Source organism: Polypterus senegalus, unplaced genomic scaffold (genome assembly GCF_016835505.1).
Source record: "Polypterus senegalus isolate Bchr_013 unplaced genomic scaffold, ASM1683550v1 scaffold_3429, whole genome shotgun sequence".
In the NCBI taxonomy this organism is placed as follows: domain Eukaryota; kingdom Metazoa; phylum Chordata; class Cladistia; order Polypteriformes; family Polypteridae; genus Polypterus; species Polypterus senegalus.
In genome coordinates this window covers 51,011-66,648 of record NW_024384050.1, presented here as the reverse complement: position 1 = coordinate 66,648, position 15,638 = coordinate 51,011, and the positions used below count along the sequence as shown (strand labels likewise).

Here is a 15,638-nt window from a genome sequence, read left to right as displayed (position 1 = left end):
AGCTACCTTATAGATACGCACGGGTTCAAATCTGCAAAGCTGGATCCAGAGCAGTAGCACATTTTTTTTTTAATTCTACCTTCATTTGCATTTTAAGTTTTTCTCACCAACCTTTTGAATATCCATCCATCCATCCATTATCCAATCCGCTGAATCCGAACACAGGGTCACGGGGGTCTGCTGGAGCCAACACAGGGCACAAGGCAGGAACCAATCCTGGGCAGGGTGCAAACCCACCGCAGGACACACACAAACACACCCATACACCAAACACACACTAGGGCCAATTTAGAATCGCCAATCCACCTAACCTGCATGTCTTTGAACTGTGGGAGGAAACCCACGCAGACACGGGGAGAACATGCAAACTCCATACAGGGAGGACCCGGGAGGCGAACCCAGATGGGTCTCATAACTGCGAGGCAGCAGCGCTACACACTGTGCCACCGTGCTGCCCACCTCTTGAATATTTTTAGTTAATAAAAGTTACTTTTTCAGTCAATTTTGGTGTATTTTAGAGTTTAGTGATGCTATGAGAGCGCCCCCTGTCATTTCCACTGTGGAAGTCTCTTCTCGGTTGCCTTCCAAAGCAGTTTTTATATCAATTGTTTTAAATCTATAACTCTTCCTCTTCCCTCGCTGACTTGAGTTTGTTTCTTTCATTTCAGCTGACAACTGCCTTACTGCCATCATTGGGGAGACAGTGCAGTTTAACTGCTCCACTAAAGAGTCCTTAAAGGCAGAAGACATTTCAGTCGAGTGGACAGCAAGTGAAGGTGACATTGTTCATTCATTTGTCAAAGGAAAATATAACAATCCGGATGCCCGGTTCAAAGGCCGAACGCAGCTCTTCACATCTGAACTGTCACGTGGTAACTTCTCACTACAGCTGTCAGACGTGTCAGTCGCTGATGAAGGGCAGTTTGAGTGCAGTTACAGTAAAGATAAGAAGACAAGAATTAGTGTGTCTTATCCGTGCCTTCTAGTCACAGGTGAGCAGACTGAGCATTTAAACACATCCTTTGTTCTGCAAGCTTTGTGATCTTTGATGGAGCGTCTCAAATCTGTGTGTGTTGCTAAAATGTTAAAATGGTCTTAAGGGGGAGGATTTATGGAGTGAAAGACAAAATAAAAGAACAAGATGAGCTCCTGTGTAGTGATGTTGCACAGTATGTGTCTAATAAAAAGCACCGTGTTATCAAAGTTTTCAAACAGTACCACACAAGAATGACACAAATTTAGTTAATGTCACTACATGAACATGTGACTTGATTTGCTTTCTGCTGCTCTTATTGAATGAAGGTAAACGCAGCTTCTTTAACAAAATCATGCAAGGCATGGAGCTGCGGCTGACTCTCCATTGATGCAGAAAACCAAACAATAAGAGATGAGCGTTGAGTTCATTCCGTGTCTACAGAGAGCCAATAAGACTCGTCATCACAGTTTGTCAATAAGCAGTACAGTCGAAATGAGATATGATTATAATTTACTTATGAGGCAAATAAAAAAGGGTGAACCGGATCAGATTTGAGCTCCTGTTTGCAAACAGCTTGTCTCGCCACACATAGAGTCGTGCCAGTATGATCCCTCTGCTCATCCCTGTGTCTTCCAGGAGTTGAGAACTTGATATGTGTGAAATGAGATTTACAGTAAAAACGAGACAAGCTCAGATGAAACCGCGTCATGCAGATCACATTTCCCCACACACTCATTGGATGAGACGTTCACCTCTTTAAGTTTATTCCGCTGACTCAAGTGCTAAGTAAATTCAACAATAATATTTAACAGAACATCGAGATTTGAGTTGAGGAAACATATCCATCCATCCATCCATCCATTATCCAACCCGCTATATCCTAACTACAGGGTCACGGGGGTCTGCTGGAGCCAATCCCAGCCAACACAGGGTGCAAACAAACCCCAGGAAACAAACCCCGGGCAGGATGCCAGCCCACCACAGGAAGAAACATAGACATAGAATATTTATTTGTTTAATTAACTAACATCTATTTGAAAGTATTTACTCTTAAAGCTGAATTTTTTTTTTAATGTAAATGTTCACAAATGGTTTACATTTTATCCACACAGAATTTTAATTTCAGTAAATTTTAAAAGGAGTATGCAATCAATTGCCATATTTTTCCAGTAAGCATAATTTGATATTCTTATGTGTTAAAACATAAAAGTCGCAAAAGTGGAAAAAAACACAATAAACCCAACATTATAGTTTTTTTATATTATTTTTAATGTATAAAACATTCCCACAACCTTTTTCTACACAAATAACAGTAATACAAGTGTACCGTGTTATTTTAACTTTATTTTCCCTTCAGAAGAATCTTTCACAGCTCACTGACCCTTCAGTTTATTTCTCCAGGGTTATTTTTTGTTTGCTTATCGCACCGTTGACCGGCCTACTGCTCCAAAGACATCCTTTCCATTATTGTGAGCCTCCAAAACATCAAGCAGTTGTTAGCATTAACTTCTGTAAGATCAATAGCTACAGTATAAATTTACCCTTTGATACTTCAGCTATTCCAAACAAACATAATAAAAATATTTCAATACAAATTAAAATCTATTTGGGCATAAGAAATGTCAACACTGGCAAAAAAGAACAACCACAATTCTATACAGTGGATGATTTATTTTGACGTTTCAAAAAATGTTAAGGAACTCAATATGTGTGTAAAGATTTGATCTTGTTAGTGATGGTGAAATGTTTCAGATGTCCTGTAACACAATGCCTGAAAACATCAGTTAAATGTCTGCATGTTACAGTATATCACCGTAATTAGCATAACAAAATTCAATCTAAAATATTTTTTATTAACACTTGAATCGAGTAGCATCTACTCGCAGAGCCGCAGCACCAGACATCACCGCAGTTAAAGACCCAGAAGTTACGTCACCGTCGCTGCAGGACTGACGTCGTAAACTGACTTTCGGAAGGTCTCGGCAAAGCCCGGAAAGTAACGTCAGGTCAAGGAACCGTTCAGAAATGAAGCGATAAAAATGAGAAGTAAAAACAGAACATCAAACCAAATAATACGCATCATTATGAAGTTCAGGGGTTTCTTACATCACGTCGTTTCACACATCAAACTAAACAATACGGGTCGTTTCTGTGAAATATTAAGATTACCATTTACGTTGTGTTCGGATCTGTGGGAACCATTTAACATGTCGATAACATTAAAATCATCCAGATCTGTGTTCATTGAAAATAGTTTTTCGTTTACATTCATGAAGTATGCAATATAATTACAATGTTTGCACCACGTTAGATTTTAGTAAAACGTTAATAATAAAAGTGATTACGTTTTTTTCAAATGGACTGTGCATGTGTGCAATATTGTTGTAAACCAATTTAGAATGAACATTTAATAAAATCTTTTTCCGCATTGTTTAGTTTGATGTGTGACACGACGTGATGGCAGAAACCCTCTGAACTTCACAATGATGCGTATTATTTGGTTTGATGTTCTGTTTTTCCTTCTCATTTTTATCGCTTAATTGCTGAACGGTTCCTTAACCCGACGTTATTTTCCAAGGCTTCACTTCCGGGTCTGTAACTGCGGGTCTACAACTGTCGTGACGTCTGGTGCTGTGGCTCTGCAAGTAGATATTATTACTTGAATCACCTACAGGGCCTCTGTATTGATGGCTGAAATGGAAACAGAAGCAAAAAAGCAGTAAGCCATACTTTTTTGAAAGATTTATCACTAAATATGTATACACACAAAAAACAAAACACTCTTCTTAAATTTCAATGAATAAAAGAGTGGATGAACAAAATTCAGAACTTTTCATTGGCACATTAACTGGTTTGAAAAACAAATAACTTCTGAGCTGCGTAAGTTTGAGACCATCAACCACCTCCAAAAACATTTTCCGGAGTTCTTTGGGATACCTTTGATTCACTGATAACTCTTCTAAGTTACTGAGATCATCTACAGCTTCAACTCCCTCACCCACATCTGCGGCATCTGCATCAGGAGCTCCATCAGGCTCTACCACACATATTTTAAGAGTAAACCGATATCAGTCAGCACCCTAACCTGTACAAGTTTGGGTCTGAAGACTGTGGTAGTGCCATTGAAAGCATTTAGTGACATTAAACCTAAGACAAATCATACAAAATTAAAAAAGAAACTGTATTCTCATCAAAAGGCTAAAAGAAAAAGTAACGAATCAGTATTTGAGCTGCTTACCTGACAATATAGTGTAATTGAAATGAATTTGAAAGAGGTAGTATTTGATGGCAAAAGCTGATGTTCAATGGCACAATAATGGATGTTGATCTTAGCTCTCATTATTTTTGTCTTTGTGCTACTCTAAACACGGTGTGGAATTTTGCAGATCTGGTTTTGCACATTAGACTTTTTGTTATTTTAAACTGTTAGCTTGCTATCTTGTATTAGTAAAACTTACAGCTTACATGTGGCTCCACAGTGCAGTTTGAGAGAGTTTTGTCAGTTTCATTACTCCGCTTTTTAATTAACAGAGAAGTTTTTGTAAACATGCCTCCTGTACCCTAAAAGTATCGTTCTGTTTCTTATCCTGTCCAGATTTACCCATAAACCTGTGGTCCCTGACTTATTTTTAATGCTAAGACATTCTAAATAATGTAAATTTAATATAACAGCCATAATTGTGTTTTTCCTTTCATTATTATGACAATTGAAAGTCTTCACTGTAATGTGGAACTACCTCCACCAACAGCCGTGTTTCTGTCTTGTTTGGCTGCTGACTTGACACATTAACAACAACAACAACATTTATTTCTATAGCACATTTTCATACAAAAAAATGTAGCTCAAAGTGCTGTACAAAATGAAGAATAGAAAATTAGAAGACACAATAAAAAATAAACATAAGTCAACATTAACATAGAATAAGTAAGGTCTGATGGCCAGGGTGGACAGAATAAACAAAAAAAAAACAAAACTCCAGAGGCTGGAGAAAAAAAAAAAAACATCTGTAGGGGTTCCAGACCACGAGTCCGGCCAGTCCCCTCTAGCGCCTAAAACAATTCAGCTGAAAAACAAGGCAGAATGTCGGGTTGAGTTCAAAGCCTTCCTGAACAGACAAGTTTTCAGTTGTCTTTTAATGGAGTGAGCTGATCTCCTTCATTTCCGGAAGTCATTCACAAGTCAGGGAGCAATACAACTAAAGGCCCTGTTGTCATCCACAGACTGCAGGTTAGTGTGGGGCACAACAAGATGGCCAGAATCAGAGGACCTTAGTGAAAGAACAGGAGCAGAGTGATGGAGAAGGTCACTGCTATAGTCTGGTGTGAGGCCATTTAAAGCTTTGTAGATTATTAATAAAATGTTATATTCAATCTTGTAAGACACAGGGAGCCAGTGGAGGCGAAGCAGGATGGGTGTGATGTGCTCACTGTTGGTGGTCCATGTCAGGACTCTCACAGCTGAGTTTTGAATCAGCTGGAGCTGTGATATCAGATTAGAAGGGACACCTGCCAGCAGGAAGTGACAATAATCGATGCCAGATGTGATCAAAGCAGGGATGAGTATCTCAGCATTAGAAAAGGAGAAGGAGCGAACACAGAAAATGTGATGCAGGTGAAAGTAGGAATGTTTCTTAATGTGATTAAGTTGGGGTCCACTGTCGAAAAAATTTACCGACACTCCCACCGGGTATCCTGTTCTCCCCGTATAACTATGGCAGTGAATGCATGCAGGAGAAAGCATCAGTCAGTCTTCTTTATTTTCTATGTCGCACAAGACGTAACCCTTACAAGAAGTGCAAGCACCTCATTAGCAAGTGTTACAAAGGAGGAGTCAGCACTGCGCTTTTATTTACACACTTCATTGAGAATCTCCCAATTCCAAGGAATCTGTTGTGTAATCGGAAATCCTTTAACATCACTGGTCACATCCCGTTGTTAACAGGACATGGCAGAACCATAAATGGTCACAACTGACCCTGTCCACTAGGCTGACTGACAGTCCGTTAGCTCAGGAGATCGTGAATTTTTAGGTGTTGAAGAGTTCACTGCTGCATGACACCTCAACCCATCCACCCCATCTTGAACCCGTAATGTGACCCAATATTTCCTCTTTTTGTCCAGCCAGTCCATCAACAGGAAACTTAGCCTAAGTATAGCAATAGAAGCAACAAGCGTGCTTTAATAGATGACTTTTTTCTTATCCCAAGGCTTGTTTTTTCTTTTTTTCTATATTAGATAATAAAGTCATTTAAATGGCTTTTCTTAATAACTCAAACCTTTGTCACAGTGAATGCCAAAATGACACCTCAGCCTTCAAGGATAAGCCCAGAAGAGTAAAAGATTCAGCTCAGGCCCAGTAAGTAAAGTCGCTGGCTGATTTCCTTCAGTAGTTCACCTACATGACATGCTGGGTGCATCCTGAACCAGGTTTCAAATTCAACTTTCACGCCATACACTCAACTTTACACCATCAACATTTTATTATTTTTAACTGCAGTAACTACTGTGAAAGCAAGGGTGGCAGAGAGCCCCAAACCCCAACATGAACACACCAAGGCAGTCCAAGGCAGTCCCGGGTTCAAATAACTGGGTGTTTTTTTATAAAAAATACCTCCCAAAATGTACGTCTCCTACAGTTGAGTGTTGCTTGTCCTCCTCCCAGCTTTGACTCTCCTGGAAAAGGGAGTGCAGTGGACCTGAGAGTACTTCCGGTGCCAGGGCTGTGGCTGTTTGGAAGTACTTCTGGGTCACAGAGAAGTCCCACATAACATGGAGTACATCTCCATGCATCCATGGACCCCAGCAGGGCTGTGCTGCCAGACTACAACTCCAGGCATTCCTTAAAGAATTCCAAAATGGGTGCAGATATCAAGGGTCGCTGCCATCTAGCAACCAAGGAAAAAAAAATGCTTCTCTGTCCTCTTTTATCCTGACCAGGGAAGGTGCTATGCACATGTCCGGTTCGGACACCTATCCATTTCTCTGGGGCTTTCCACCCAGGCAAGGAACCACCTTCTTCTCTGGCTAGGATGTCCATCTATCAATTAGTGAAGCCTTGTCCAAGTGTGACATCCTCCCCTGTCTCAGCTGGGATGCCTTTCTGTCCACTCGGGCATCTCATCTGGGATGCTCCTCCATGCTGTTTGCTACCTACACTACATCATACATGTGTTTTGATTTTCTTCAAAATTATTTGTTAACGTAATAGTCATCCATTAGACATTGAAACTAACTTTATAGACCTAAAGTTTCTTTGAAAATGTCTGCTAAATAAAAAATATGAGATTAAGCACTAAAGTATCATTATGGTGCAACATTTAATACATTCAGCTACTTCTTTTGTGAGACACCAATAGAGTGACAATGCTTCTGTTAATCCAAAAGAGAGGACCAAAGAGTCACTTAGACAGTCAAAGATTGAATAACAACTGTGCTTAGCGTGTTTAAGCAGTTATGTGTGATTTCATGTGAACATCAGATGAGAAGCCCAGGCAGTGCTGGTGTGTGCAGCTCTGCTCTCTTCTTAAATCACATCACTTTGTACGCACTGGCAATCTCCTTTTGGGGAAAGGCTGTGTTTTTAGACATTCTTTCATTTTGAAGTTTCCATCCATCCATCAATTATCCAACCCGCCATATCCTAATGGGGGTCTACTAGCTTCAATCCCAGACAACACAGGGTGCAAGGCAGGAAACAAACCCCGGGCAGGGCACCAGCCCACCGCAGCATTTTGAAGTTTTCATGTTTATATTCTTGATCTGCTGTGACAACCCCTAATGGGAGTAGCTGAAAGAAGAAGAAGAAGTTTCTGTGTGTGTGTAGATTGTATATAATGACATAACAAAGCCTGTTGACAGTGTGTGGCCAGTAAGGATTTAAACTTCTTTTTGTGGCTGATTCTATGGCTCTCCATTGTAACAAGTCACTTCTAGAATGAAGAGAAGATCTCTTTTATCGGGTGCACCGGAGTGGGTGTGTTCTCTCATTTATTTTCTTAATTTTTTATGAAGCTCTTCACTCAGCCATGTCCTACTATAACATTTCACCACTGCAATTAATGTTTTTGCAAAAAAAAAAAAAAAACTGGAGCTGTTGTGAAATGTGATTTTTCAGTACGTTACCTTGGGCAAGGTGAGTGCTGTAGATTTAGCCAGGCATTGATTTTTTGATAGGCTTTTTCACTTTCATGACTGCAGAACTTCATTTCTGTTGCTAAATGCTGCTGTACTCACACAACAGGCGGCTGAACTTTGAGGACCTTCATATCTCCACCTGTTGATTTTTGGAAAGCGTAGGTGAACAGGGATAAGTGAACAATGGAGGCCTGTTTTCGGTAAAACATTTTCTTTCTGTTTTAGTTTGTACATTTGCTTCATGAAATGCTCACGCTATGAAATAAACAAAACTCAGCCTAGTGAGGGGAAAGCCCTTGACAGCCAAGTGGTTGAGTTAAACTCGAGGCCTCCTCATCCCATGTCCTGTTGCCCAGTCTGGTGTGTTTAATGAGGTAAATTGTGGTCACAGACTGTAGGGGATGAAGTAGCAGATAACGGACATGCCTCATTATACATTCAGTTCTTTTTAATGTGTTTCTGTCTCTGCAGCTCATTTCTCTGATCCAGTTGTAAACAGAACACCTTCAGGGTTAAACAACACTGAAGACAAATTCATCTGTACGTCTGATGGAGGATATCCTGAGCCAAAGGTCCACTGGGCAGTGAATAACGTGTCCGTGGTGGACTCGAGCCGAATAAACACAACGCTGAGCAAAGACAGCAGGGGACTCTACAGTGTGACCAGCATCCTGACTGTGAATGTGACAGTAAACGAGTCTGTGACCTGCACCATCGAGAATGAGAAACTCAAGAAGAATAAGATATGGGCTAAACCAGAGAGTAAGTTCGCCTTGTATTTAAGTAGAGAAACAGCCATAGTAAAGGCAACCTGATGTGTCACACGCATGTCATCTGTCCTATTATTGTGAGGCACTTCAAGAATAGCTCACTGCAGTAGACATCTGAGAGTTCAAATGTCACAAAAGTCGAGTCGTTCAGAGAAGCTTACATTTACAGACAGAAAATGAATATTCAAACAGCTTCTACCACTGTATGTACAGCAGCACATTTTAGTTAGATGCTTCTAGAAGCAGCCATATCCAGTACCTTTTAGCGTTGCTCCCTGCCCCACCATAACCTGTCGTCTATGGGGGAGGAGCGAACGCTTTAGATTCATCAAAAATTTCGATCTTCCATTTTTGACGGATCTCACCGTCTCCCCTGATACCTAAAACATTGATGTCTCGATGAAGGGTGTGTGTCTGTCTGTGTGTGTCACAGTTTCTTCAGGATGGTCAAGAGTTAAAACAGCTGGACAGAAAAATACCAAAATGAAAACGTCAGCCTGTGATGAGATGACAATGTGCTGATTAGTTTTTGAGCCAAATCATGCAAGACAAACGGGCACTCGAGAGGATCCGTCAAATGAATTTTTTGATAATATCTCAAGAGTTATGGCAAACACCGCAATTCTGCAATTAATTATTAATTCTTCTCATCAATTGCTATCGTAATGATCTATTTTTTTTTTGAAATTTTATTCATTTTATTGCAATCCATACAAATCAATCATTTTTACAAAAAGTAAAATTGAGTTAAGAACAAATCAATCCTTACTCCTGAGAGAGAGAGCAAGGCAAACAGTGTGAAATTTAAGGCTCGTAAACATACCTAAATTAATAAATTTGATAAGCCAATAGAGATGAATGCAGAAGACAAAGAAATACAGAAATAATTGCTTCCTCTGTGCTTTATGAGCTTATTTTAAAATATTACTGATTAGATCCTGCCATGTTTTGAAAAAGTCTGTACAGATCTATCTCTAACTGAGTATTTGATATGTTCCAACTTCAAATAATATAACACATCAGTTTCCCACTGACTTAAAAGAGGAGAGTTTGGGTTCTTCCAGTTTATCAGAATAAGTCTGCGTGCCAACAGTGTAGTGAATGCAATCACAATTTGTTTGTCTTTCTCCACTTTAAGACCCTCTGGAAGAACCCCAAACACAGCTGTTAATGGGTTAGGAGGGATTGTGAGTCCAAGGCTGTCTGAGAGGTAATTAAAAATTTTTGTCCAGAATAATGTTAATTTGGTGCAGGCCCAGAACATGTGACCTAGTGAGGCTGGGACTTTTTGCAACGTTCGCAGGTTGGATCATGTCCTGGAAACATTTTGGAGAGTTTTAGTCGAGACAGATGTGCTCGATATATAATTTTGAGTTGTATAATTGTATGCTTTGCATATGGAGCTTCGAGTGAATTCTCTGCATTGCTACTTTCCACTCCTTTTCTGATATATTAATTGAGAGATCTTTTCCCAGTGTCCTCTTGGATCTTTGAAAGGAGGGATTGTAAAATGATTTTATATATTGTAGAGATGGAGTCTAACTCCTTGAAATTGAGCAATATTTTTCCAGCATGGATGAGGGTGCAAGATGAGGAAAATCTGGAAGGTTCTGTTTAACAAAGTTCCTGATTTGAAGATAGTGAAAGAAATGTGTAGCTGGAATGTTAAATTTGGAATGTAATTGTTCATAGGATGCAAAGACGTTGTCTATATAAAGATCTCTAAGCAAGTTAATTCCAAATTTTTCCAGATATTAAAACTGCATATGTTTGTGAAGGTTGAAAGAGGTGGTTCTCTTGCAGGGTGCCACAGATAGAAGCTTCTCCGTCTTAAAATGCTTTCTACATTGGTTCCAGATTCTAAGTGAGTGGAGCACAATTGGGTTATTAGTGTATTGCCGATAGCGTGTGTTTATTGGAGCACAGAGCAAGGAATACAAAGAAGTACTGCAGGATTTTACTTCTATTGCGGTCCAAGCCTGTGTATGTTCTTCTATTTGTGTCCAGGTTCTTATCGACTGTATATTTGCTGCCCAGTAATAAAACTGGAAGTTAGGTAGAGCCATGCCCTTCTGCCTTTTGTCTTTGTAGGGTCGCTCTTTTGATGCGTGGATGTTTTGAATTCCAAATAAATGAGGTTATTGTTGAATCTAATTGCTTAAAGAATGATTTATTAATGTATATTGGATGTTTTGAAATAAAAAGGAGCTTAGGAAGAATATTCATCTTAACAGTGTTAATTCTTCCAGCTAGTGTGAGATGAAGGGTTGACCATCTATGCAAGTCTTGTTTAATTTTTTCCATGCAGGCGCAAATTTTGTTGATAAAGAGCTTTATGTTTACTTGTGATGTTTACCCTCAGGTATTTAAACTGTTCTGCAATGATAAAAGGTAGGGTGTCTAATCTAATATTATATGCTTGAGAATTCACTGGAAAGAGTACACTTTTATTCAGATTAATTCTGAGACCAGAGATCTTTTGAAATTCTGTGAGTGCTGCTAAGACTGCAGGCACAGAATTTTCTGGGTCCTGATATATACAGTACCATGTCATCTGCATATAATGAGATTTTCTGTTCCAGTCCTTCTCTGCTAATCCCCTTTATCTGATCAGTATTTCGACAATGTATTGCCAGTGGTTCAATGGCAATTGCAAACAACAGCGTGACAAGGGCATCCTTGTCTTGTGCCACGTTCTAGTTTAAAGTAGTCTGAGCAAATGTTGTTGATGCAAACTGAAGCTTCTGGGTTAGTATACAGTAATTTAATCCATGCACAAATGTTCGGGCCAAACCCAAACTTCTCCAGTGTAGTAAAAAGGTATTTCCATTCAATCATGTCGAATGCTTTTTCTGCATCCAATGATAATAATATTTCTGGGGTGTTTGATTTAGTTGGTGAGTATATTACATTAAACAGGTCGAAGATTTGAAGATAAGTGTGCCCCTAATAAATCCAGTTTGGTCTTGTGATATTACAGGGAGCACTTTCTCCATCCTTCTAGCTATGATTTTAGAGAGTATTTTAATCGTTATTCAGAAGTGAAATTGGTCTGTATGATGCACATTGTAATAAGTCCTTATTTTGTTTTGGAAAACAGTGATTAGTGCTTGGCGAAAGGTTTGTGGAAGAGATTGGTTATCTCTGGCTTCTGTAAATGTTGCTAATAGGAGGGAGCTAGCTGAGGGAGAATTTCTTGTAAAACTCTGCAGGGTAGCCATCAGGGCCTGCTGCTTTCCACCTTGGAGTGACTTTATAGCATCTAGTAATTCTGATAATGCACAGAGGTTTATCAAGTTCCTCCACACTAAAAAGCGTCTATTTGTGGTATCTGTAATGTATCCAGAAATGCATTAGATTGTGTATTGTCTTCTTTAAACTCAGTAGTATATAGGGATTTATAGTAGTCTCTAAAGTGTGCATTATATTTTTGTGTTCGATGATTTTATCTCCGTTTGTTGGTGATTACGAGATTGCGTTACACTTCTTGCTTGTGAATTTGTTGAGCTAAAAGCTTATTAGCTTTCTCTCCATGTTCATAGTAATGATGTCTGGATTTGTAAATTAGTTGTTCAGTTTCTTTAGTTGTCAAGAGGTTTAATTCTGAATGTAGAGCCTGCCTCCTTCTATGTAGAGTCTCGCTTGGTAGTCTGGCATGTTCTTCATCTATTTTAGTAATTTCGCTTTTTATCTCTGCTACTTTCTTGGTTCTGATTTATTTCTGTGGGAAAGATATGAGATAATCTGTCCTCTTAAGAAGGCCTTAAGAGTTTCCCAGAGTATTCCTGCAGAGATCTCAGGGGATGTATTTGTCTCTAGAAAGAATTTGATTTGTTTGGATATAAATTCAGTACAATTCGTCAGCTAATAGAAGCGGGTTGAGACGCCATCTGTGGGTGAGTGTATGGGGCTTAGTAATTTCAGCTCCAAGATCAGAGGTGCATGGTCCGAAATAACAATAGCATCGTATTTACAAGATTTAATCTTAGGCAAGAAGTTATTATCTATAAAGAAGTAATCAATCCTTGAGTAGCAATGATGTACTGGTGAGTAGAAAGAATATGTTCTTGAATTTGGGTTTAAAACCTCCAGGGATCTGATAAGTTGTGATCAGTTATAAACTTTGTAATTATCTTTGCGTGTTAGATCGTTCCCCTGTGGAGAAGTCCTATCTAAAAGTGGATTTAGAACACAATTAAAGTCCCCAGCCATTATAAGTTTATGAGTGTTCAGATTGGGAATGGATGCAAATAAATTTTGTATAAATTCCTTATCATCAACATTAGGTGCATAAACATTTATCAAAATCATTTTACAGTTAGATAAGTCTCCCATGACCATTACATATCTCCCTTCAGGATCCAATACTACATCTGATGCTACAAATGGTACTGTTCTATGTATGAGAATTCCCACACCTCTAGTTTTCTTTGTAAAACTAGAATGGAACATTTGGCCAGTCCAGTCTTTTGCAGCCGGAACTGATCCTTGCTTAGTAAGTGGGTTTCCTGTAAAAATACTATTTTGCATTTAGACCTGTTAGGTGAGAAGTACTTTCTTTCTTTTAATTCGTGATTCAGGCCTTTAACATTCCAGCTACGAAGTTAACTGTCCCATCATGGAGACACTGATTCTGAGTTTTTGATGTCATTTTATAGTCTTAACTGGAAGTGAGACAGTTTAGGTCTTAATTTCCTATTCCCCAAGAGTTGTTGCCATGCAGCTTATTATTACTTGGTAGTTATAATTATAAGGATTAAAAGGATAGATTAGGTATAGATCAAGCCTGCTCTCTTTCTCTCTGTCCTTACCTTTTTGCCTCCCCACGTGAGGCTGGACCCCACTTCACACAGTCCCAGTCCTCTGACATACCCAGAGACAGAGCACGTCCAAAGCAAAACAAGCCCCCATGCAGCGGTGTTTCAGGGTTAAAAATAGAGATATCTATTACCAATATAGTCTAAAAAACTGTGCACTTAGAATATACAATACAATACAATACAATACAGTTTATTTTTGTATAGCCCAAAATCACACAGGAAGTGCCGCAATGGGCTTTAACAGGCCCTGCCTTTTGAGCCCCCCAGCCTTGACTCTCTGAGAAGACAAGGAAAAACTCCCAATAAAACCTTGTAGGGAAAAATGGAAGAAACCTCGAAAGGCAGTTCAAAGAGAGACCCTTTCCAGAATGCGTAGGGCGCAAGCAGTGCAGTGTCAAAAAAGAGTCAATACAATACAATATACAGAACAGAACAAATCCTTAATACAGCATAAAAATAAAAATTTTAGAAGTACGGAGCAGAATTTAATAGTAGATGATATCACATAATAAGATTTGGATATTTTTAGAGTCCTGGAGACCTCATCCATCAAGCTGCCTCCCCCATTTTGCCATTGCACGGTTGAAACAGTGTTGGGCCAGCCAATCCGATGAAAGGACCCCTCTTTCCCATGATTCCTGTGATCCTCCATCAGGGATGACTTTACTATAGGCAGGCAAAACAACTTGGCAGGGTGGGCCGTGGCACCAATTGCCACATTTGAATACCGAGAACAGAAACAGAATAGGTGAGGGTTAGTATTCAATTATAATTATAATGTTACTTATGTTTTAGTGCTAATGACTAACAACAGAGATGCAGTCTGTACAGTTAATCAGCAGCTCTAGTCAGGGTGTGTTAAACTAAAGTAGTGAGTCTTCAGCCGGGATTTAAAGGCTGAGACAGAGGGGGCATCTCTTATAGTAGCAGGAAGACCAGTCCACAGTTTAAGGGCCCTGTAACTAAAAGTTCAACCTCCCACTGTTATTTTATTAATCCTTGGAATCATAAGCAGACCGGCATCTTGAGATCTTAATATGCGCTCAGGTTTGTAAGTCATGATAAGTTCAGACAAGTAAATCAGACCTTGGCCATTTAATGCTTTATATGTTAAAAGGAGGATTTTGAAATCTGCCTTAAACTTAACCGGGAGTCTGTGTAAGGATTAAAGAACTGAAGTTATGTGTTCATATTTTCTTGTTCTTGTAATAATTCTTGCCACAGCATTTTGGATTAACTGGAGGCTGTATAGAGAACAGTTTGAACAGCCAGTGAACACCGCATTGCAGTTGTCAGTCCTACTAGAGATAAATGCATGAATTAATTTCTCAGAATCCTGTTTATTTAGAAAGTTTAATTTCCCAACATTTTAAAGATGGAAAAAAACATGTTTTGGACAACTTTGTAATATGTGCTTTAAATGACATGCTAGAATCAAAGAGAACTCCTAGATTGCGGCTGATTCAGTAAAATCAAAAAAGCCAGGTTTAAGTGAGAAGACACAGATCAGATTTTGTACTTAATATTATATCATTTACCAAAACAGCTTTAGTGCCAAGAGAATGTTCAATAAACAGCATTTAAAACTGCATGGTTCTTTCTGAACTGCTGATATATTTTTTGTTTTAATTTGAATTAAATTTCTATTACAGATGCCCCTGGTGGAGTGTTAGACTTTCTGACTATGTTTGTGACTGATAGGCATGTGGTGCATGAGATTGACAAGGTCAACACTTTAATGCTGTTCATGATTTAGAAAAGAAAGATATGCTCTTTTCAATATTTGTTGAGTTTAATTCCTAGAGTATAAAAAAAAAAACATTGGATTCATGGATAAAAATCTGCAGAAAAGTAAAATGTTTGTCTGTTTAATAAGGAATTCATGTTTATCGATATGGTAATGTTTTACAGTGCTGATGGTTTAGAGAAACTTAGAAT

General features: G+C 39.0%; 1 protein-coding gene across 1 annotated transcript; it reads left to right on the top strand.

Moving 5' to 3' along the window:
• Nucleotides 1-649: 649 nt before the first annotated feature.
• On the top strand, nucleotides 650-15,373 carry LOC120521780 (ICOS ligand-like; the record flags this gene model as incomplete). Its single annotated transcript, XM_039743142.1, has 4 exons — nucleotides 650-992; nucleotides 8,582-8,872; nucleotides 15,253-15,257; nucleotides 15,353-15,373. Coding segments are annotated over 4 exons (660 nt in total), but the record flags the coding sequence as incomplete, so codon positions are not given.
• Between the last annotated feature and the right edge of the window lie 265 nt (nucleotides 15,374-15,638).